This window comes from Protopterus annectens, chromosome 7.part0 (assembly GCF_019279795.1).
Source record: "Protopterus annectens isolate FY-2018-M chromosome 7.part0, PAN1.0, whole genome shotgun sequence".
Classification (NCBI taxonomy): Eukaryota; Metazoa; Chordata; order Ceratodontiformes; family Protopteridae; genus Protopterus; species Protopterus annectens.
This window is the reverse complement of record NC_056739.1, coordinates 1734350065-1734373102: the sequence shown is the minus strand read 5'-3', so window position 1 is coordinate 1734373102 and position 23038 is coordinate 1734350065. Positions and strand designations below refer to the sequence as shown.

The 23038-nt window shown below is 39.8% G+C and overlaps 1 protein-coding gene across 2 annotated transcripts in view; it reads right to left on the bottom strand.

Annotated features, from left to right (window-relative positions):
- UNC45A (unc-45 myosin chaperone A) overlaps positions 1 to 23038 on the bottom strand; it is a 1636854-nt gene that overhangs the window by 1474804 nt on the left and 139012 nt on the right. For both annotated transcript variants that reach the window (XM_044078271.1, XM_044078272.1), the window contains one exon: positions 17843 to 18018. In XM_044078271.1, coding sequence (XP_043934206.1) covers positions 17843 to 18018 — 176 coding nt within the window. The remainder of the gene's footprint in view (positions 1 to 17842; positions 18019 to 23038) is intronic.

The following is a 23038-nucleotide window of genomic DNA, read 5'->3' as shown; positions in this document are numbered from 1 at the left end:
CACTTGTAGGAAAGCTTTTACAGTTTGCAAAGATTTAGCTTTGTCTTCCATCTTTTTCAAAGCTTCTTCTGCCTTATTACCAAATAGACTGTCCTGTTGTAAAGGAGCATCCAACAATTTTGCTTTAACATGATCAGGCAGATTTTGCTCCTTGAGTCAAGCATGCCTTCTTATCACAGATCCAGTTACAGCGGCCCTGCAAGAGGCCTCCAAGGAATCAAAACCACATTGCAAAGTATGCTTTCCAACTTGTTCAGCTGAATGCAATAAATCCTGTAACTCTTTATTTTCCACACAGTCAGAAATCAACATCAATTTCTGTTTAAGTAAGCCCATGACATGCTGCTGATATTTAAGCATATGAAATTGACAGTTTAAAGCCCTGATTGCCAAGGTTGCAGATGTGTAAACCTTCTTACCCCATCTATCCAGTGCCCTGGAGTCTCTATCAGAATGGGTAAGATTTTTAGCAGTAGAAGCCTTAACACCCTTGGGACCCTGAGAAATGGTTTCAGGGTCAGCAGTAGGGGTTTTAAAAAGGAATTTGAGTGAGTCAGGAACCCTGTAATATCTGTCTGGCTTACTAGGAGCCGGAGACAGGGAATCAGGAGCCATGCTGGATTCTGAGAAAATATCATCAACAATGTCTAGAACAGGAGGTATAGCCAAAGGCCTATGCTAAGGAAGAAGGAAATCCCTAAGCCTCTTTTTCGATTCTGAGAAATCTTGACTCTCCCAGTGAAAATGTTCCCTTAAGGTATGCAAAGTTTCTCTAAAAGAAAAGTCCTCAGGAGGAGAAGCAGAAGGTATGGATTCTTCTGCATCAGAGTCCTCATAAGGTGGAATAGATAATTCCTGATCAGAAGAGGAATCAGAAGAAATGGAAAACTGATCTGATGATTCATAATCAGTGCCTTGCCTAGGCCTCTTAGCAGGAGGGGGATGGGAACCCCCGATCAAGGTAATTAAATCCTCAGCCATTTTGATCATTTGTTTTTTAGGCATAGGGGCCTATGCACATGGTCCAAGTGTCGTTTTTTTTTAGACACAGAAGTTGATTTTGGCCTAGGTTTTGAAGATGGCGTCAGTTTAATATACAAATTTTAGGCCTGAAAACACCCTTAGAAGCCGGTGCCTGCTCAGCGGCTCCAGACCTAACTAAGGTACAGACATCCGTGGGTTCAATACTTCAAGTGTCTCGCAGCATACCAGACTCCGAATGGGTCTCAGTAGAGGCCTGCAAATCAAAAGGAGCGGGCATCAGGGGCTGCAAAAGCACCTCACTGAGTACCGGCGAACCGACAACTGGCTTAGGAGAAGCTTTGTTGTCAGTTTTGGACCTTGGTCGGTCTCTCTCTTTTTCTTTGCGTTTTTTGTGTATTCCAGTAGTCAGATTGCTAATCAATGACATTTCTGGATAGTTAAATCTTGAGCCAAAATATTTTGATGCAAAATATACCGACGCTTAATAGTGCGCTGATTAAATTTAGCACAAAACCAACAGCAAGCACGTTGTGGTCAGGGCCTAGGCAAGGAATACAGTACAAATGAAAATCCTTATGAGGTATTTGCTTCCCACAAGTAATACAATTATTAACTTTTACTGACATCAGTAAGAAGCAAGAAAAAGTTTCCTCAATGGGGTACTTAGCTTTAGATTGAAGACTTTGGTTCTGAAACTCAAAAACGAAAATTTCAGGAGTTGGCCGACCGGCACTTGCGAACGGCTTCTGCTTCAGGCACCACATGGCAAGAAAGACTGATGAAAATGGTGTCGGCTGCATGTTTTATACCCCTGACAACCTGACGTCATGGAAGAAGGGACAGCAACTGACGCAGGACCCAAGACTTTGTTATTCAGGCCAACTGAGGGCAACCTGCCAGCAGATTACCCAAATGTCATGACTGCAACAGTGAAACACGAAGAACATCTGGGAAAACTACTCGTGTACCATCTCCTTTACACAACGCTTTCTGGAATTCATAAACTCCAATGCCCAGGATCAACTTATCCACACCCCCACCAAGGGCAACAATATCCTAGACCTAGTCATTACCAATATGAGTGACCGGTGTTCCACACCTGAAGTCAACTCCTTGTTGGTCCGATCCGACCATAAGCTAATCACCCTAGATATCCAACACCCCCCAACCCCCATTAAGGAAACCACGGTAAAATATTTCTCCAAAGCCAACTTCATGCTTCTTAAGACAGAAGTTGTGAACTTCATGACACCCATGCAGATGGACAATACAGTTACGACTGCTGAATCCTACACAAATGCACTCTATAAGCACTTACACAAGTGCATGAATCGTGCTATCCCAAACAGAACCAAGATGCTATCCTCCAAAAAAAGGAAGCCAATCTGGTGGTCCCCTGCCATAAACAAACTGTACAACAGAAGGAAGAAATTGTTGCAAAAAAAAAAGAGTAAAATCCCATGACTGGAGGAGCTCCCTGGTCAGCCTCAGTAAGAAGCTGAGATCCCTTATAAGATCCTCCAAAGCTAGCTACGAAAACAAAATCGCCACTGATTCTAAGGACAACCACAAAGCATTCTATAGCTATGTCAAGAATCTCAATGGCAACACCCAGATCTGCTCTGAGTTACAGCACAACGGCACAAAAATTACAGAACCAACTGATATTGCCAACATACTGGCACATAGGTTCAGTGCTAACTTTACCCCCCCTCACCCCCTAAAGGGCCCATATCTACACAGGAAGAATGCAGAGTCCCTGTAATCACAGCTACGCAGGTAAAAGCTGTACTCTCTAAAGCCAAAAACACAGCATCCACGGGACTGGACAACATCCCAGGCTGCATTTTACACCAACTTCAAAACGAACTGGCTCCCCATCTAAGCACCATGTTCAATCACAGCCTCACACCAGGCTTTGTGCCCACTGAATGGTTTACAGTAACAGTTATCCCACTCCACAAAGGGGGAGCCACCACTGATCCCGGGAACTATCGCCCTATTAGCCTGACGAGCCTGGTCTGCAAGGCCATGGAACGTATAATCATGGAACTCATAAACAAATACACTGGTAAACTCCAAACTCTGGATCTCACCCAGTGAAAGGCAGATCATGCCTTCTGAACCTGACTTGACTTCTTTGAGGCAGTTACCAAAGTCGTAGATGAGGGTAAGGTGGTTCACACAGCCTATCTTGACCTCGCCAAGGCTTTCGACACCATCCCCTATTCTGGAATTATAGCTAAACTCACTAAACTAGGTATAAATCCCACGTCACAAGATGGGTTGCCCAACTGGCTCACTGTCAGAACCCACTGTAAAAGTTACACACTCCAAATCTGACCTCAAAACAGTGACAAGTGGAGTACCACAGGGTTCAGTCCTGGGACCTCTCCTGCTTGGTATCTACCTCTTTGAAGTACAGGCTAACACAGAAGGCCTCTGGCTAATGAAGTTCGCAGATGACTGCAAACTAGGAACCATAGTAGAGTCCCCAAATAATGTGGAAATCCTACAGAAAGGCCTCGCTGAGACAGATGCCTGGTGTCAGAGCCATGGCCTCAAGCTCAATGCCAAAAAGTGCACCGTCATTCCCTTTGGTAAAAAATCTGTACCCATGCACTACTACATAGACAGCAGTCTACTTAACACTGAATGTGTGATAAGAGACCTTGGGACCCAGGTGGACAGTTGTCTGTCCTTTGATAGTCACATCGCCACAGTAGTCAGGAAGTACTTCTACGTGGCACACCTCATCATAAAAGGGCTCTCATCCAGGAAAAAAAGAGGTCATTGTTCCCCTCTACTCGACACTCATTAGACCCATTATAGAGTACAATGCCCCTTTTGGAATGTACCTCACAAGACATCTGCAGCAGCTGGAAAGGCCACAGAAGTACCTCACAAAGAGGATTACTGGCCTCAAACAGATGCCCTACACTGACCGTCTCAAAAAACTCCAGCTTTACTCCATAGCATATCGCCTACTCCGAGGTGATCTCTGCCTAACATATAAAGCTATGTCAAACCCAGAGCTGTTGGACATGCTACACCTAAAGAAATCCCAATCCCTCCGAGCTACAAGCTCTAGGGACCTAAACCTTGTCACCACAATAAACAGGACATGCTGGAGGGATAGATTCCTGTCCCAGAGACTTCCCATACTCTGGAACAGGCTACCCATCTATGTCAAGCAAAGTTCTTCATTAGCACTCTTCAAGAAAAATCTTGATGAGTGGATGGGAAATAGGAAATACACCCCGGGGATCACTTCTGTGTCTCTGCTCGACAGTGGCACAGGAAAATAACTTTCTTGGGTGGCGTAAGCCAGGGAACCTTGATGGCTAGGCTTACATAGGCCCTCGGGCTGATAGCCTAGTACCTACCTATGAACACTGGACTATATGAAGGGACTTTATGGAGCTTTCAGACTGTGCATCTCAGGTTGGTATGAGCATAACTTTTAGCAGTATATTACCATCACCAAGGATGATGCCACAAGAGGAGCAAAAAAATGATTGATTTCAACAACTGGTTGTCTTTGTCAACTGAACCTCAAATGTGTTACTGTTCATGCCAGGAGCCTAGATAATAAAAATACATCCCCTACAAGCCCTTCTCACACTTCAGAATATAGATGTGTGTACAGTTACTGGGACATAGTTTAGAGAGGCAGACAGTACCCCCAACAGTGCAAGGGTTCAGTGCCTTCCACACTTTTAGACCAGCAGCTGCACAGACAAGGGATAAAGGCTGAGGTGTCTCAACATACAGCAATAGCAATCACAACAAGCATAACTTTAGGGTGGTCAAACAGGATGACATGTTGAAGTTCTTCCACTTATAAATAACCATAGACAAAATCATGTACTGTTATCCTAGCCAGCTACAGGTCACTGTCCATGTCCCAAGAAGCTCACAATGCATACTCGGACCTACTGGAGACACTTAACATCCAATCCAACACCCTGCTTATGGAAGACTTTATTTACCCCATTATACGCTGGGAATCCTACACGGCCTAAAATCTACAGGTATTCCTGGACTTCGTAAATATAAAAACCCTTGATCAAATAGTGAGTATGCCAACTAGAAGCTCCAATATACTAGACCTCATGCTCACAAATATGGGAGAATGTTGCACATCCCCTAATGTCTCGTCCTCCCTGGTAAGGTCTAACCATAAAGCTGTCTCCTTCAAAATCAACATAAACTCCGTAATCCCATTAAAAACAGAAACCGTTAGGAACTATTTCAAAGCATATTACCTTTTATTAAGTGATGTTTTGTCAAAATTCAATGCCACTTTTCAATTCAATTCACCCTCTTTTTCAGACATTTTAGAGAAGAATTTTTTATGTCTTTAGGTAGAGTCTGTAATTGGGCGGCCACGGTGGTGCAGCGGTTAGCATTGCCAACTCACAGCAAGAGGTTCTTCAGTTCAATCCTCGGCTGGGGTGCCTTCTGTGCGGAGTCTGCATGTCCTCCCTGTGGTTGCGTGGGTTTCCTCCGGGTGCTCCGGTTTCCTCCCACATCCCAAAGACATGCTGTAGGTGGATCGGACACACTAAATTGGCCCTAGGTGTGAGTGTGTGCATGTGTGTGCCTTCTGTGGAAGGTTGGGCGCCGGGCTGGCAACTCGACACTGTAAAACACCACTGCCAATCATGAGTGGACGGTGATCCGCTGTGGCGACCCCTAACCGGGAAAAGCCGAAAGAAGAAGAAGAAGAAGGTAGAGTTTGTAATTCATTATATAAACAGTAGCAGAATGCTGCAAATTTCATCCTGTTGGCAGACTTTTACAATACCTGTACAATTCTGGCCTAACTTTCTGGATTTTATCCTGCCCGAAGAGCATTTGCTACAGCAGTCCTTTTACCTTCCCTGTAAGAGTAGCTGACAAGTACAGTTCTGTGCATGTATGCTTATTAAACAGTGGATATTCAAGGAGACCACTGTAACAATAAATCATGACATCTGGGTTATATTCACCACCACCTCTATCTCAGCCAGAGTTTTCATTAAAAGTCCCTTTGCTCCTATGAAAACCAGTGCTGTTCTCTCACAAATACTCTGGAAAATCTTGGTTAGTGCATATCACAGTCATTTACAGCCAGAACTGCTAGAAACCTTCATTTTTTCAGTGTCTTTTGGTCTTCGAATGAACTTAAGAATGACATGATCAATTTCTCTTAAAATAATCAAATAGTAATATTAAAACCAGAAAATACCACTGTATAGCAGCTTAACAAAATATATAATTAAAACCAAATAAACCTTTCCTGTGGGATGGGCAAAGGGTAGTATTATTTTTATAGAGACTGCAGCTTGAAGATCTACTGTTATGGCATGTATACTTAAATATAGATCAACTAGCTTTTTCAGTGAGGCTTACGTAGCAGTAAATCCTATAATTTGGGTATATTCTCATACATTACCATGTTTATTTTAGGAAATGGAAATGCTCCAAGTAATTACTCAGGTCAGCAGTAATATGTGTCCTGTATGATAAAGACTAGTTGTGTATATACTGGGATCTGAAACAATATAGCAGAGACAGGTAGATCCTTAATCATAACACGTGACCTAAATTATCCATGATAACATTAAAAATATAATATAAGAAAAAGCTCTATGACATCTAGACTACAGAAACATGCATGATATGCAGCAATTTCTGTATTCAGTTTGCTGAAGAAATGCAATAAGCACTAGTGAGCAACAGCCAAGCATTGCTAAAGGAATGTGACTTTTTAGAGTCACAGCACAAACTCTGGACCATATTCAATAAAGCCTACACCAAGTATAAACGATATGTATTCAGTAACATTCTTATCACATTTTTTGTGCTTTCTAGTCACTCAGAAAGATTACACTAAGTGTACACGTAGTCTACACTATGTGGTGACCTTTATGAAACCCTGTTTATATTTAAAGCTGCAAGAATATCAGTAAGAAAACTAAAATTAGGAGGAAGAAGGTGTGCATTATGTCTGTTCACTCAGAACAGTTAGCATACGCTTTATTGAATCTGGCCCTCTGTCTGTAACAGTAAAACAACAAACAATGCAATAATCAACAACCCTCTGATCATGTTCTTCTGCAGAATGCTATAAAAGACTATCCCTCACAGAGATGTTCTCTAAAAGGTGTTTTGTACTTGAGACAAAAGGCAGATCAGTGCCATGAGTTTAGAGTCTACTCACAGACAGCTACGCATCCTCTTACTTTTGGGGTGAGGATAATGAGGATAATCAGTCTTTCTGAATTTGCTAGTTCTCTATCCATTGTAGAGTTCTCAGCACACACCAATGAAATACCAAAATGTCTGGATATGCTACAATATTTTCCACTTTGACTGCCAATTCAGAAAAAGTTGTCAATACAATAAATAAATAAAAATTAGTAGGTCTGTGTGAAGTCGAGTGGGGAGTTCCTTAACATAACTTCTTCAGAGGTCACATAACCTTGGGACAAAGATTTGAGGGTTTTTTTTAACATATTTTTGCACTGATTGCAAGCTGAACATCAGATTTTCTCTCAATCGGTTGTCTTGTTAGTTCTCCATTCACTGCAGGAAGAGCTAACTAAGTGGGCAATTACTTAAGCAGCCATCTCGAGTGGCTAAATCCTAAAATGGGCATTAGCAAGGAAGTTTCATTTGCTTTCAGGAGTGACATCCCCTGGACAGTCCTGGCACCCCGGTAAAGCCAGCACTCCTGTGTCTATCTGGGATTCAACCATGGGAATGTGCACCCTGGGCATGTGTCCCCCACCACCACTAAGAAAAGGTAAAACAGTTAAACTGTGTCATTCTCCTCCCCCCCAATCCGTTCCAGCAGACACTAGAGTTACTACCCAAATTCAGGTTGCCTAGGTCATAGTCAGGGCTGTATCACTGTATACCAATAGAACTGGGAATGAAATACTCTCTGAAAAAATGTACTAGATATACTATACAGTTACCATGTCAAGATACTGTAAGATATTTTGCATCATTTTGTTCAACAGACCATTTTATCAAAAATAAGAAAAAAGAAGTAAACATTATTAGGTCTGAGTGAAGTGACAAAATGATAGAAGACCAACAATTTATACTTTTATTGAGAAACAGAAGACCAACAATCTACAATTCTGATTGAGAAACAAAAGTCATGTACTTAACATAAAGAGAGGTGTATAAAAAGAAGTTTTGTCTTTGGTAACCTTTAGGACTGCTTCTCACGCATTAGGATTGCTCGGCAAATAAAGGTTTCCCAGGCTGCCTAGACTCCTACTTTGTCTCACTCTCACTAGTCAGTAAAAAATGTTAAATATATGGAAGAACATAAAGGTAAAAAATACAGAAGGCAAAACTCCAACAAATCGATAACAATGAAAGGGTATGTTACCAAAGATGAATTTCTGTCTCACAAATCTATCATCTATAAACACATAAGAAGAGTTCCAACCTCTGTGACCTTTGGATGAAAGCCCCTAGCTGAACCGATTCTGTAGCAACGGTCTCAGGAAAGAGTCCATCGATGGCAGTAGCCCCAAAAGATAACCTCAAAGGTATTCAGAAAAGACCAAAGTTGTGGCTATATAAATATTATCTATAGTTGCGTTACGGTAGAAAGGCCATATATGTCATTGCTAGAATGAGCTCTGGGATACAGCAATAGGATTTCAGTGCGTAATGTGACAGAATTCAGTACAGTTTGCTAACCACTGGAAAAAGTGAGATTAGAATCTTTCTTATCAAGCCATGACTTGGTGAACAGCATAAACAACCCATCTGGTTCTGTCACACAGAATCTAAGTAGCCCTTAAACCTCTGTACAATAGAGGTTATATTCATCATGTCTGAGTATTCAGGAGAAAGACAGGCATATTTGTTGATGGAGTTGTATTTAACTTTGACAACTGTTAACATGAAGGATGGGGCTAGATGCAAGCAAGACTAAGTAAGGAGTACTGACAGAAAGAGCCTGTAACTCGTATATTCTCTTGCCTGATGTAACAGCTATCAGATTTCCAAGATAGGAACGTCATACATGTAAAGGCAGCAGGTTCAAATGGTGGAAGAGTAAGCCTCTCAAGCAGAAAAGGACATGCCCCAATGAAAGACAGGGTCCCTAAACAGGAGTGAGATCCAAGGTAGAAGGTACCACAGAACAATCTGTTACTTTTTTTTTTATTTTTAAACAACTGCTTTTATTTCCATTCTCATCTCTTACAGTTCATGCACAGACCAAATTCTGCCCTAGTAGCTGGCCAATTTACACTAGCATATTCCTACCAATAATTTTATCACTAGTTTCTTTAGATTTGAACATTATTTCCCACTGCAGGATGTACCCCTGTTGCTTGTTCCCATATTAACAATTTACTCTTATGGGATCTACTGCTTTTCCTTTAAGAAAATCTCTTTCCTGTTTCCTCAATGACTGCATCAAATGCCACTCTTCCTTCCAGCTTGGCTCTTCCTGGGATTTCTATTTTCTGGTTATAGCTTTTTTTAGACATAATCTAAATTAATTATACTAAAGTCTTATATTTGCTTACTGTCTGTTCCGCTATTATCATAATTTAGTAGGTCATCCCCCTAGTTTATCTGAGTTGGTTCTCCTAAAATCTTTCCCATTATATTCTGTAGGTCTGCTTGAAACTTTCCAAGTTTTTCACATCCCCAAAATATACCTTTCTAATCACCTATTTGATTTTGTAGGCATCTCCAACATCTATTTCATATGTCATGAAACATTTTGTTCAACTGACTAGGTATATACAAATATTTTTGCAGGTAGTTCCAGGCAAATATTTAACATTTCCTCAGTCTTGTAGCTCTCCTATGCATTACACCAATTTCCTGCCAGTGCTCCTTCTGTTTTGTTTCACCTATTGTCTTTTCCCAAAGTGTTCTTAACTTAATACCGACCCCCCCCCCACCTTTCTTCTCCCAGTGACTTGAATATTCTGCTGACTAACTTTCTGTTTTTTCATTCTTGTTCTATTAATACCCATTACCGGTGGTGGTATTCATTTGGCCTGCCTTATCTTTTCTTGGTTTTATTTCTCTAGAATTCCAAGAAGGTCTTTAAGAAGCATCCACTTTTGTCTTCCAATACCATATTTTTGTGTAATTAACTCCCAATCCATAATTTAGTCATCTTGTCATAATTATTCCAAATAGAATTTCTTTTCTCTTTCTGTCTAGTCTTTTAAAATTGATAAATCTACTTGGAAGTACCTAGTCCAATAAGTTTTATGTCAAAATACCACTAAACTACTAAAATACAGAAACACACATTTACCCTTAAAATTGCTTCTGTCAATCCATTTAAAGTTTCCAGTTTCCCCCTTTTGTGACTTCTGACTCAATTTAAACCAAAAACTTTATAAACTACGTCTTGGAGTGACTTAAAAGCATCTCCTTCCAGTTAAAGACATAATTTTGGTCTTGTAGGAGATAAATGTGTCTTAATTGTGTGGCCATACAAAAGTCTTCCATCTCTGGGGTTAGCTAGGTCTCCTGCATTACCTGGGCCTATCATCTGATCTCATCCTATTCTTGGCCTGTGTATAGTATTATAGGTACTAGGAACATCTTCCATCACTTGTATTTTCTGGTCTATATCTACTTTTATTGTACTACATTTTTTTCAATTTTTGCTTTATTCAGTATGTCAACTTTCTCCATGTCCCTTTTGGAGTGTTCTATGACTACTTAGATATCCAAACTCATAGGTATTTCAATCTATAGTGTCCCCATAAAGAGGGGTGCTTTTGGACCAAGTGTTGGGTACGGGCATAGTTTACACACATTGTTTTAGTTTTGTCTTCATTTATCTTGTACCCACTATTGCTTTGAATTGTCTAAAAACATCACACAGTCTCCCAATATCTTCATCTGGGTTTGCCAGAAACAATATGACAAGTCTGTTAACATCGCTAATTTATAAATTCCTATTGTTGATTTTCCACCCCTAATATCAGATTGTCTTATCTTGCATACTAGTGGTTCTAAGTATAGGTCAAAGAAGATGGGTGAAAGTGAGCAACCCTGCTGTGACTCCCAAACAAACTTTGCATACCCCTCCTGTTTATTTTTATTTTTTGATTGTGCTCCTTTGTATTTATCTTGCGTGAGCTGTATTACTTGAGATGAGAAGTTCATCTTATTCACATTTTTCCAGAGACACTTCCAGAGTACTCTACTGAACACATCCCCCGAATCTAACCCCATCAACACCTTTTGAGTACGCTCAGTGTCTGATGCATTCAATTTACTGTCAAAATATTATCAAATGTCGTCTCCCCTTAACAAACCCACTTTGGTCCCAGTGTATTATTCAGGGTAAAATCATGGCTAGTCTATTTGCTATTATGGGCACAGATATTTTATAATCATGGTTTAAAACAGTTACTGGTCTATATGAGCCAGGTTGTTAGGATCTTTCCACTCTCGTGACAGTACTGTAATTAATTACTCTCAGTCCAAGATTTTGGAAATTCCTTAGTTTCAAGTATCCTATTAAATAGATGGTGTCAGTACTGGATATTTTTTTTTTCTATTTCTTCTCTACAAATCTCATTTGGGAGGCCATCCCAAACTGGGAATTCCCTAGAGCTTGAGCCTTAATTTCCTCCTCTATTTCCACTATAGAGATTCAATGCGTCAAACTTGCACTTTGTCTGTTAATTAACCTGTTAATTATAACTGCATTATAAAATTTGTTGCTGTAAATAATGATTGCATTATATATGATACCATGGAGCTTTTCTCCCTGGCCTCCCCCTGAAAAAGACATACGACACAAATAATAAATAAAATAAATAATTTCTTGACAATTAAGTCTAAAGTAAAATTTTTATACAATTCTGTCCAATCTTCTCCTGGATGTTGTTCTGCATAGAACTCCTCATAATACTGTTTAAAAACCTCCCCTGTCTTTTCAGGATCTCTAAATAGTTTACCTGGCTTAGGCTTCTCTTATTTTCACTATGCTTTTTTCTGTTTTTTATTGCCTTAGCTTGTTTGCTAACATTTTTTGTATCTGGGAGTTTGTGCAAAGAACCTCAGCTTCATCGCTGCCTGTCTTCTGGCTATATCCTCTGCAAGATATTTTTCCCATTTATACTGTAATTCTCCTAGATCTTCCTAGCTTTCCTTTTGTTGCAATTCAAGTCTTGCTGAACTATTTTTTGGAATTGATTCCTTGTAATCCATTCTTAACCTTCCCATTCACTTAAAATTGATTTTACCTCAGGTTCACTACACCCATAGGTTCATAGGAGGATACTTGGCTAATGGCCCTAGGGCCTTTACAAGTCTAGCTGTATAAAAACCCAAGTACCCTTACTGACCATATTTAGACGGTCATCGTTAGCAGAGCAATTCTGTGATCAGTACCTACTGCTCCTGTCCATGAGGGAAATAGGTGCCACTCCGAGATGAATATACGGTCACCCTTCCAGTTGTCAAGTCTGCACTTGAATAGGGTCATTGAGGAGCTCTGTTTTAAAGGTGATAATCAAACTCTGTACCTTGTGTCTGTGAAGTAAACACCACAACCATTATGCCAACCCCAAATGTGAGTTATCTATGTCCTGTTCTGACCTCCTCAGGATTGGGTTAGTCAGCTATTGCAGTTATATCACCTTTCTCTTATCAGAGTTCCTCCACCAACTATAACCAGCCATCCACTGTCTTATTATCTTGTCAAATGGCAGTGGACCTATTGTGCAATCCATTGAGGCAGAAAAGGTTCTAGGGTGTGTATGTACTTGCTTTATTAGACAATCATGCTCCTCTTAGGAATAGACTCAGTCTATTCCAGATCAAGTGCCATGCTTACCACAGTAAAAGCTAAATTCTCTTGGACCTTGAATTTCCTTTCCCAGATCATTCCACCCATATATTTTAGTTGTTTCAAGAATTTCTCTTCAATTGTCACTTGTTCAGCCCTAGGACCCCCCCCCCCATCTACATCATTTTTGTTTGTCAGTACATTACAGTCTCTCCATACTAATAGAATACCTAGATGGAACTCCACTATATCCAGCAATATTTGTCTCAATATGGCCTTGCCTGAGCAAGGTGGGATATAGACATTTCCTAATGTTATTTTATTGTTCCAATAACTATTCATAATTGTAAATTTTCCTTCATAATTTTTTTAGTCTCTTCAATCTCAGTGTAGGAGCCCTTTCTTATACCTGTACCCCCTATTACAACCTTCCATGGCTGCTGCAAAGTATCCTATCCCTCTTAATATTTAAGTTATTCATTCATTCATTCTCTTCATGCCTTAGATGTGTCCCCTGTAACACTATCACATATCTACCTTTAGGTTCACAGGTATGCACTAAGCCAATGGCCCAGGAGCCTTTACAGGCCTAGCCCATAGAAGTGCCCTGGCATCATGAAGCTGTTAGTTCCCAGTGCCTCTATCAAGTAGAGCCACTGGAGTGATCCCCGGGTGAACTTTGTATTTCCCATCCACTCATCAAGATTTCTCTTGAAAAGGGCAAGTGAGGTGCTCTGCTTGACATGTATGGGAAGTCTATTCCAGAGCATGGACAGTCTCTGGGTTATGAATCTGTCCCTCCAGCATGTTCTGTTGATTGTGGTAATGAGGCTGAGGTCCCTGGAGCGTGGGATTTCTTTAGGTGTAACATTTCTAACAAGGCTGGGTCAGACATGGCTTTGTAAGTCAAGCAGAAATCGCCTCTTAATAGATGATGTGAGACCGAGAAAAGCTGGAATTTTTTGAGTCTGTCCATGTAGAGCATGTGTTTAAGGCCTAGAATCCTCTTCGTGAGGTGCTTTTATGGCCTTTCCAGTTGTTGCATGTGTTTAGTGAGGTACATGCCAAATGGGGCATTATACCTGACGATTGTCTAATGAGGGAAGAGTAGAAAGAGATGAAGACCTCTTTCTTCCTGGATGTAAAACTCTTGGTAATGAGATGTGCCACACAGAAGGACTTTCTGACCACAGTGTCAATGTGGTGGTCGAAGGAGAGGCTGCTGTCAACCTGTGTCTCCAGATCTCTTATAATGCCATCAGTGTTCAATGGGCTACCATCAATGTGGTAATTAGTGGGAACTGAGTTTTTCCCAAAGGGAATGACGACACATTTTATGGCATTAAGCTTAAGGCCATGGTTTCAACACCAGACGTTGGTCTCAGTGAGGCCTTTATAGGTTCATATAAATTTAACTGTGTAATTTGCTGTTTGTTTTTTTTTCCTTGTCTTCTTCCACTTACCCATTTATACTCCATATGATCAACCTCAACATCATATCTATGTAAAATATGTTCTACTAATATTTCTCTTTAACCCCCCCCACTTCGTACTTCTTTACTTCTCTCAGTCTTTTTTTTTTTTAATATCTGTTCACCCTTCTTCATTAGGTGCATGTATATTATTGAATGGACTAGCTTCAAATTCTTTATTTCAAGCCCTATCTGAAAAAATAAAGAACTACAACTATGTTTTTCATAACTAAATTTTGAACTATGTACAAAACTCAAACCTTGACACTGCCTTCCTTTCCGTGTCAGTGAGCCACTGCACAGAATTTGCATGATGCATTCAAAGTCATCCAGCATTTCATGCTCCCTCACCCCCTTCACTGAACTTTTATTTCTTACACATCCTATCAACGGTCATAGATTTCCTTCACTGTCCTCTAGATTATCCCAGCACTCATTTTTACAACTGAGCTGAGGATTCCACCCACCCCATTTGCTTTCTTATATTGTAATCCCTAGCTTCTACTTATGTCCAGCATTCTTCCCTCCAGTGTACAATTTTGCTTGTGCTCCTTACATCCAATAATACCTCTTACCTAATTTTTTCAGTGGCTATAATTATCTGCTGCTGGTGTTGCTAATCATTAACCAGTGGCCAAAGCTATTCTCCTTGTACTTTAATAGTTGATCTTATTAAATAGCTTTCACCATGTTTCCTGCTACTGACTTCTCTGCCCATCGTTACAGGTTCCTACTGGCATTTTGCTGATACAGGTTCCTCCCCTGCACTATACATACGCTTGCATATATTCTGAACTGCCTGCTATGAACACTTACCATCATCATAAGCATCTTACTTCTCCCTCCCCCATGTCATTAGGATATGCAGTACATGATTTCCAGTAATCAGACGTGACCAGTCATAAAGCACAACTTTTTATTACAGAAAGTTAATATAAAGATTTAAGTGGAAAAGAGAAAAAAAAGAGAAGAAAACCAATTTCACTCTTCTTGCAGTATCTCTGAAATAAATTTTTATTCCACGGTTTCTGCAACAAACCAAGTCACCTGTATTTTTACAGTCACTTGGCATTTAACAAATTAAATAAGAATAGTCCCAACAGGCACAGATTTTAATGTCTATTGTCAATTTGCAAAAAGTCTCCCTTACTCTCAAAGTGATTAATGATCTGAGATTTTACACTGCATTCCCTTTGTTTATTTTCTCCATCCCTTTTTTAAGACTACAAAGTTTTTTGATCCTGTATTTGATCCTCCTCTAGCAGATCTGCCATTTGGTCAGTCCCCTTACCCTGTGACAAACCATCTCTGACACATTCTGAATGCCTTCACATCTCCTTCTGCTTTTCAGACATTTTTGTTTAAATAAACGGGAACAGCTTTATTGTTCACCTCTCCACAAGGTTGTTTTTTTTTTTTTTTTTTTTTTTGCTCTGTCCTCTTGTTGCTCACCTGCCCCTTCTAGTGGTTTTTGAACATACTTATATCTGTCCAGTTCCTTTGCTGTCTCCTCCACTTCCAAGAAGACATTTGCTCCATGCAGAAAGAAAAATTTTAACCTCACAAGGTAATGCAGCATGAAGCAAATAAGTTTAACTGTCCACACCTCTTGAAAAGGGGGGGTGAATTTGCTCCTTTAGATCCGGTACCTGAAGAAAGTTTTGGTCAACAAAGAACTGTCATGTGTGAACTACTGGATGAGGGAAACACTGACCAGATCTAGCCGCTGCATATACCCTGTGGTCCCTGTCAATTAAGAGTTGGACCTCTGAAAGTTCAGGCCATTTACTAAACTGTGCTAGGACTAATTTTTTTAAAACCCTTTAACTTTGACCTCATTTTGGTGTCATTAACTTTAAGCAAGGATAAATCAGAGTGTTCATTCAAGGAAGATTCTACATCCTTTTTTTTTTTCCATTTTTTTCCAATATAACCAGCCAGCAAGTCACCAGTCTGCAGCACTTCTAGTTACAGTTTGTCAATCTTCTCACCAATTTCCCTTATTTCTGTTTCATTTGAATGTGAGGGTTGAGCATCGACAATCTCTATGCAGCTATGTGTTTCCTTAGACACAGGTCTTGCAATTCCCTTTCTGTATGGCTTTTGGCATTTCTTTTTCAGCATTCACCCTCTCTTTTCATATGTCTTATTTATATCCTTGTTGTCTTGTCTAGTTGGATAAACACTTAACAGGGCTCTTTATTTGTTTTACTGAGGAAGTGCACACTGCCAGTAGCCTTCTAGTTTGATGTCCAATCCCTCATCATTTTTAACACAGTTGGGGGAAGAAGAATGTAGCTCAGAATGAAAGTTAGACAGGGATTTTGATAGAAGAGTGACTAAATACCAGAATCAAAAACTTCCGAGATAAGAAAAGACTAAAAGGAGTATATGTTGAAAGGGATCTACAGTTGTATTAGTCAGATGGACAGAAAAAATATGGTCCATTTGTCTCCAAGCTTATTTTTTTCCAGATAGATGACCTCAGATAGAAAGAAACAATGGAAACTTCTCTCAGAGAGAATGCAGTATTTTTTAGCTAACTGAAAATGAGGAAGAGAGCTTGTCACTCTGAGGGGGTGAAAGGTCTGAATGGGACCTATCTGAAATATGTGGCAACACTGTCCTGAAGAAATGAAGATGGAAGGGCTTCTGTAGACAACAGGTTCTCAGAAGAGGAAGTCGGATTAGTCAGTTCTGCCTAAAGAGAAAGGAGCTATTACATATACAGTGCCTCTGAGGAGTCTGGTCTTCTGGAAGCATACTCCCAAAGAAAATGAGGGAAAAAACAAAGCAGCCCATCTAGCAGCATCTCTGGCTTACCCCCACTCCAAGACAAATTAAGGAACAGCAATTGGGATACTTGGTGCTGGCTGATACAACAAAACAACAGCACAATGGACTGCCTAAAAGCCATTTCTTTTTTTTTTTTCTTTTTTTTTTTTGCTACTGAATGTCTTAATGACCATTTGTAGGGTATCAGGAGACAAAAGTGGAGTATGGGTCACTCCCAGAAATGCTAAGCCTTGATGGCTCATTGTGACAGTCTCACTGCCTCAAACACAGTAAGTAGGACTGTATTCCTCCCAACTTTTTAATATGAAAACATCTGATCTCCAGGAATATGACTTTTTTTATGAATATGAATAAACCTATACAATATAACGAGACTACTCCAGCAGTATTTCCAGACATTTATTTTGTCATTCAGCACAATAGAAGGCTGCTTGAGGATGATGGGAGAGCTCACAGGCAGTTCTTAAGATCTATCATACCCTTCTTACCAGAGTATATGGAAATTATGTATGCAAGCAATACAATTTTACAGCACCAGAACACGCCAGTTAACGCACTATCAGTGTGGAGAAGGACTTTGCAAATAAGACATCCAATATTGCTGAAGTGTCTGGTTAGTAAATTTACAGAGTAGGATTATGAGAGTGCAGTCCCCAACATGGGAACAAGAGGAAACCATCATATGGGAGGAGCATGGGGCTTGTCCCTTGTAAAAATATTGCGTGTCTTGGCTAAAATTCAGACCTTCCTCCATGCATCCCAATGAAACACAGTAGCTTAGATTTTGGAGCATTACCTTTTCCTGAATCTGGACTCCCAACCTCCGTAGAGATTCTTGAAATGCCTTGTTTTGGGGTTCCAGAGAGGCACACCTCTTCACATCAAGGAATGCCTGGTCCAGTCGACCCAGTTTCTCCAAGGCTTGGCTGCGTCTGAAAAGTGCCTTCACGTCACCACCATCTGCTTCAATTGCTGCAAGAAAAAACCCCCCAGAAAATTACAGACAAAGAAGTGAGCTATAAACCCAAAAGTTCAAGTAAGCATCAACCAAAACTCTTTAGCCTGTCTGATTTTGGACAAATGATTTTAAATGTTTTCTTAAACAGATGAAATATGAAACATGCAATTCTAATACTGCTTAAGTTACATTTTGATAATTTTCTTATGCATGTTCTCCTTACACATCAAAAATATTTAAACAAAAGAAGAACTGTGCAATTTAGGCCTAATGGCATGGTACAACATGATTTATAAAGCAACTTTTTATTAATTTAATTTAGACATTACAGTACAGTTTATTCTCACTGTGAAATTGTACCTTAGCACTATAAGGTATATCATGATGAGGCAAAATTCCTAAGGGAACTAAGGAAATAATTTAAAGTAATAACCACCATATCAAAAGTCAAAGGTTCATAAAAATAAACTTCAGAAATACTACTTTTATGTCTTTATATCTGGAGAAGTACTTGTTCAGACTGAATTGCGAATGCATTGCATAGGATGACCTCTCAAATAATGCAGGTGGAGGCAACACCAACAGGATTCAATGATATATGTGATAAAAAACAGATGCTGTGTACAGAACATGGTTATGCAAACTAGGCCAAGTCTTTCTTTGTCACTAAATTCTGAGAACATAAACAGGCTGGAAGCATTGAAGGACAAGAACAAACCTGGCAAACGACATGAAACAACATGAACTAAAACACTAAAGATTGCATGAAACAGTTTCACATTATATATATATATATATATATATAGAGAGAGAGAGAGATCTAACCAACAACTGTAATGCAAGGCTGATTAAAAAAAATGTTGGAGTATGGCAGCCAGCAGTACAGTAATTCTAGTAGTTTTTCCTTTAGGTAGTGTAATACCTGTCAAACTCTTAGAGCAAGAAACGTGAGACAAAGACCCCAAATCAGCGACAGATTTCAAACTAGTTGCTAGAATAACAGTTACTGCTTTAGCATGCATTTTATGAAGGATGTGAAGTCTGAAAAGTATATATGTCTGTCATTATTTAGTGACTTCAATCCTCAATGATTTGCCAGAAAAACACAAGTTTTATGAAGAAAGGGCCAAAAATATGAGGCAAAAATCCAGACAGCTGAGAGATATGGTAGTGTTAAACCAATGGTTTTCAGTAGCTTTAGTTTAGAGGTGGTTTAAAATGTCACCAAGTGCATCCTGGGGGTGCTATCTACAGATCTGTGGAATTATAAGTTTTATGCATGAAAACTAGAGTAATTGTAATAATGTGAAAAGTCTGTACCCATCAAAGGCTTAGGAAGTTTGGCATCCCTAAATGACAACATTGTTAAAATTAGAGCTGCACTGCCTTAGATTTACAGCATGGTTCAAAATGTTTAACAAGATACTGCAGGAAAAAAGACAATTTCAGTGAAACAAGAAATTTTGGATAAACAACACTTTCATTATTACAAATCAAAAAAGGTTTGCATGAACACATTCTTTCTACAAAACAAAACTGACAATTACAATTTGGGAAAATCATTTGCACCAGAACAAGCTGGGAACTGCCCAATGGCATACAGGAGCCTGTTCCTGTGTATTTATTTTAGTACGGAATCTCTTGTGATCTAATAGCTATACCTTTTGCTGGTCTATTAATAGCTGGAAGGATGCACAAGGTAGGAATTTGGGGTAGTAAACAGGTCTTCAATTGGAAATCTTTTCAGTGCCATTTCATCACAACATGTTTGTATTTTCTGAATATAGACAACACAAAGTAAGTAGACTGAATTGGCACACTATGAAGTTTAAAGGCTATTAAAAAAAAAAAAAAAAAAAAAAAAAAAACCTTTCCTTTCCACATTGTTCTGCACATTCTTTGTGAGGCACAGAAGTTTATACCCATTACTAAGCAAGCTAGAAGCAAGGGATTAATATAAACTTGTGTTTCCCCTACAACAACAAGTATGGCTAAGGGGTGGAAAAGTTCTCTTCTTTACTAGTTGGGCTACAGCAGATGCTTTCTATTAATCTAATACTGCAAGAAGACAGGATAAACCAAAATAGGAATGACTAAAGTTCAAACTACAAAGCAAAGTCAAGTGGTCACTATTTTGTAGGACTGAGATGTTTCCAGGAAAAAGGCCATATCACTTACTACTTGAATTAAGCTACAGTAACACAAGACCATAGCAGTGGGGAGAATGAGGGGAATGTTAGCAGGTTGAGGAGTAAGGTGGCAAAATAAACTTCAAAATCTACCTCCTCCACAAAAGTACAGTTGTGCAAATTGCACTTACCCATTAACAGCAGAAATTTAAATTCCTCACTACTGCAGTAGCCTTTAGAATACAGGGGGTGTGTCTTGCCTAAAATACAACAACCAGTTTCCAAAACCTCTGACTCACCTCCACTCTGACTGCTGATTGGTCAGCCCTAAAGAGGGAAAATCATCATTCAGAGAGGAAAATCTTCACAACTTTAATGACTAAAAGATAAGCAGTAGTATAATCATCTTGAACTAAGCCAACAAGAAATAACCACCAAGACATTTTTGAACAATAACTATATGCTACAAGTGGATGGAGGGTTGGTGCAGCTACTGCAGCAGTAACATCTACTGCTATGGGCAAGTGCAACTTACACAGCTGTACTGTGTTCATCATTCCCACTGCCTGCTGCAGTAGCCTTTAGGCTACATGAGTTGAATACCAAAGCCTATCCAACCTAGAAGGAAGAAGCATATGGATCCAGAAGCCCCTGGAAAATGGTCCTAACAAAGCCAGTTCTGGATCTAGACAAAATAATCCAGTGTGCAATGCCTTATACAGGTATATACAGGAACCATGCAACTGTATCTAGAAAGCTTCTAGAATCCACCTCATTCCAATATGCTATCAAAGAAGGCAAAGCCCCTGTAGAGTGCACCTTAATACTGCCCAAAACTGGTTTATCATGGGCAGTATAATAGACAATAGCAGAGGACAACCAACTGCAAAATGGTCTGCTTGACCTGTGTTGTCCTTTCTTAGTCCCAGCATAAGAAATAAATAGCTGATTGGCTTTTCTAAAGGACATGGTTTTGTAAAGATAGTATCTGAGCTTGCTATGCATGTCCAGAGTATGTGAAATCCTTTCCTCCGTGGCTCTGAGGGATAGGATAGAACATGGAGTTTGAAGGCCTGAATTCAAAGAAACTCTAGAAACAACCCTGGACATTTACAAGGGATTTGTTCTTACCAAAACATTATCCTAAAAGCAAACCAGATATGATTTACCTACCAAGAGTGCTTACAGCTCAGATTTCAAACTTGCACGAGACCAAAAAGAACAGTTTTCCATGTAATGAACCTTAAATTAGCCTGATCTGCAGGTTCAGATGGAGATGTAGTTAACTCGCCCAGCAGAAGTTAAGATCCCAGGAAGGAGCAACCTGTATGCAAGATTATCTCAGATTAAACACCCATATCAGAAACTTTTTATTAAGAAAACATTAAAGAAAGGGAAGGATCCATGGACAGACATACTAACATGGCCACAAGATGTACTTTGACAAAGTAGTATTAAGGATAATGGTTATTAACTCACATATATTTCAGCATGGGTGGAACACCCTCATTATTGGGAAGACATCAACTAGAAAAGTGTATCAAACATGTCAAAATAATTAGCAGGATTTCTTGCCTCATTTACTACTTCATGCACCTCCTCTAAGAAGAAGCACCTAAAAGATATTGGAATCCAGGCAGATAATTTTGCTTTAGATTGGGTGTGTGAAACTCCCCCTGCCTTGTGCGAGAAGATCAAAGGTAACTGACCTTGGGAAATTCCATAAAAAGGGAAAACCAATACTGCCTGGGCCAAAAAAGAAGGTAGCCACAAATGCTTCTGAGGAATCCTTCTGAACCTTCAGAATAATCTTTGGTATCAGTGGAAATGATGAAAATGCATAAAGAAACATCCTCCAGCAAGGGAATAAAAAAAACATGTATTACGTTGCCTGTTTTGAAAGAAGGCCAACAGATCCCGGAATTGGCTCAATATCTGAAAGATCACATTGTTCAAACTGCATTTGTGAGAGTCCATCCTGGTCCTGCTCAGTTTGTCTTCCACTATCTTTTGCTCTGATGGAAAATAACATACTGACAGGGTTGATGAATGCTGAAGAGCTAACTACTAAGCAATCACAGTCAACCTATACAGAGGGAACAACCTTGTGCAACCTAGCTTATTGATGTACCACATCACTGTAGTGTCCATAACCAACATGAGAGGTCTTGGGGAACAATAGATGATGGAGATAAAAAGTCATAGATCACAGCTCATATTGCTTTTAAAATTACAATCTTTGTTCTGTCTGAAGACTCCCACAGTTCCTTTACCTCATAGGAACTGCCTCCCCAGGAAATTCTGTGATGTCTGTAGTTACAGACTGACTTGGAGGTTAAGGTGGAAAGGATGAGACACGCCATTGCTAGTATCTGTAGTTTTTACCAGTGCAGTTCCATTTATACAAAGCCCAACATAGGTATCTGAAAATCTAAATAATGCAAGTGTCAGGCCCAGGTGGTTTTAGATACAATAGAATCCTTCTCATGTACAATCTAGTGACAGGAATCATGAAATCGTAGAAGCTATGAATCTCAGTATCCTGAGAACCTCTCTGGTTGAAGTCTGAATTGAGAAGCTGATAAAAAGTACAGTTGTGTACACTTACCATAAATGTAGATGTTCGAGTTCTGTTGCAGTCATCACTGTAGGGTTCTTCCTGCCGGCAGGCAGTCCTCGGTCGGCCAGAATCCCAAAGTCTGGGTCCGGCATCGGCTGTTAAGTCATACTCCCTGACGTCAGAGCGCCAGGAGTACAAAGCTACCAGCCGACGCCATGTTCTCCAGTTTTTCTTGCCCCAGATGTCAGGTGCCTAAAAATGAAGGCCAACAGTAAAAAACAAAAAATAACATACCACAAACCCCACAGCCTGTAGCAAATACACCTCAGAAGAAAGGTGAAGTAG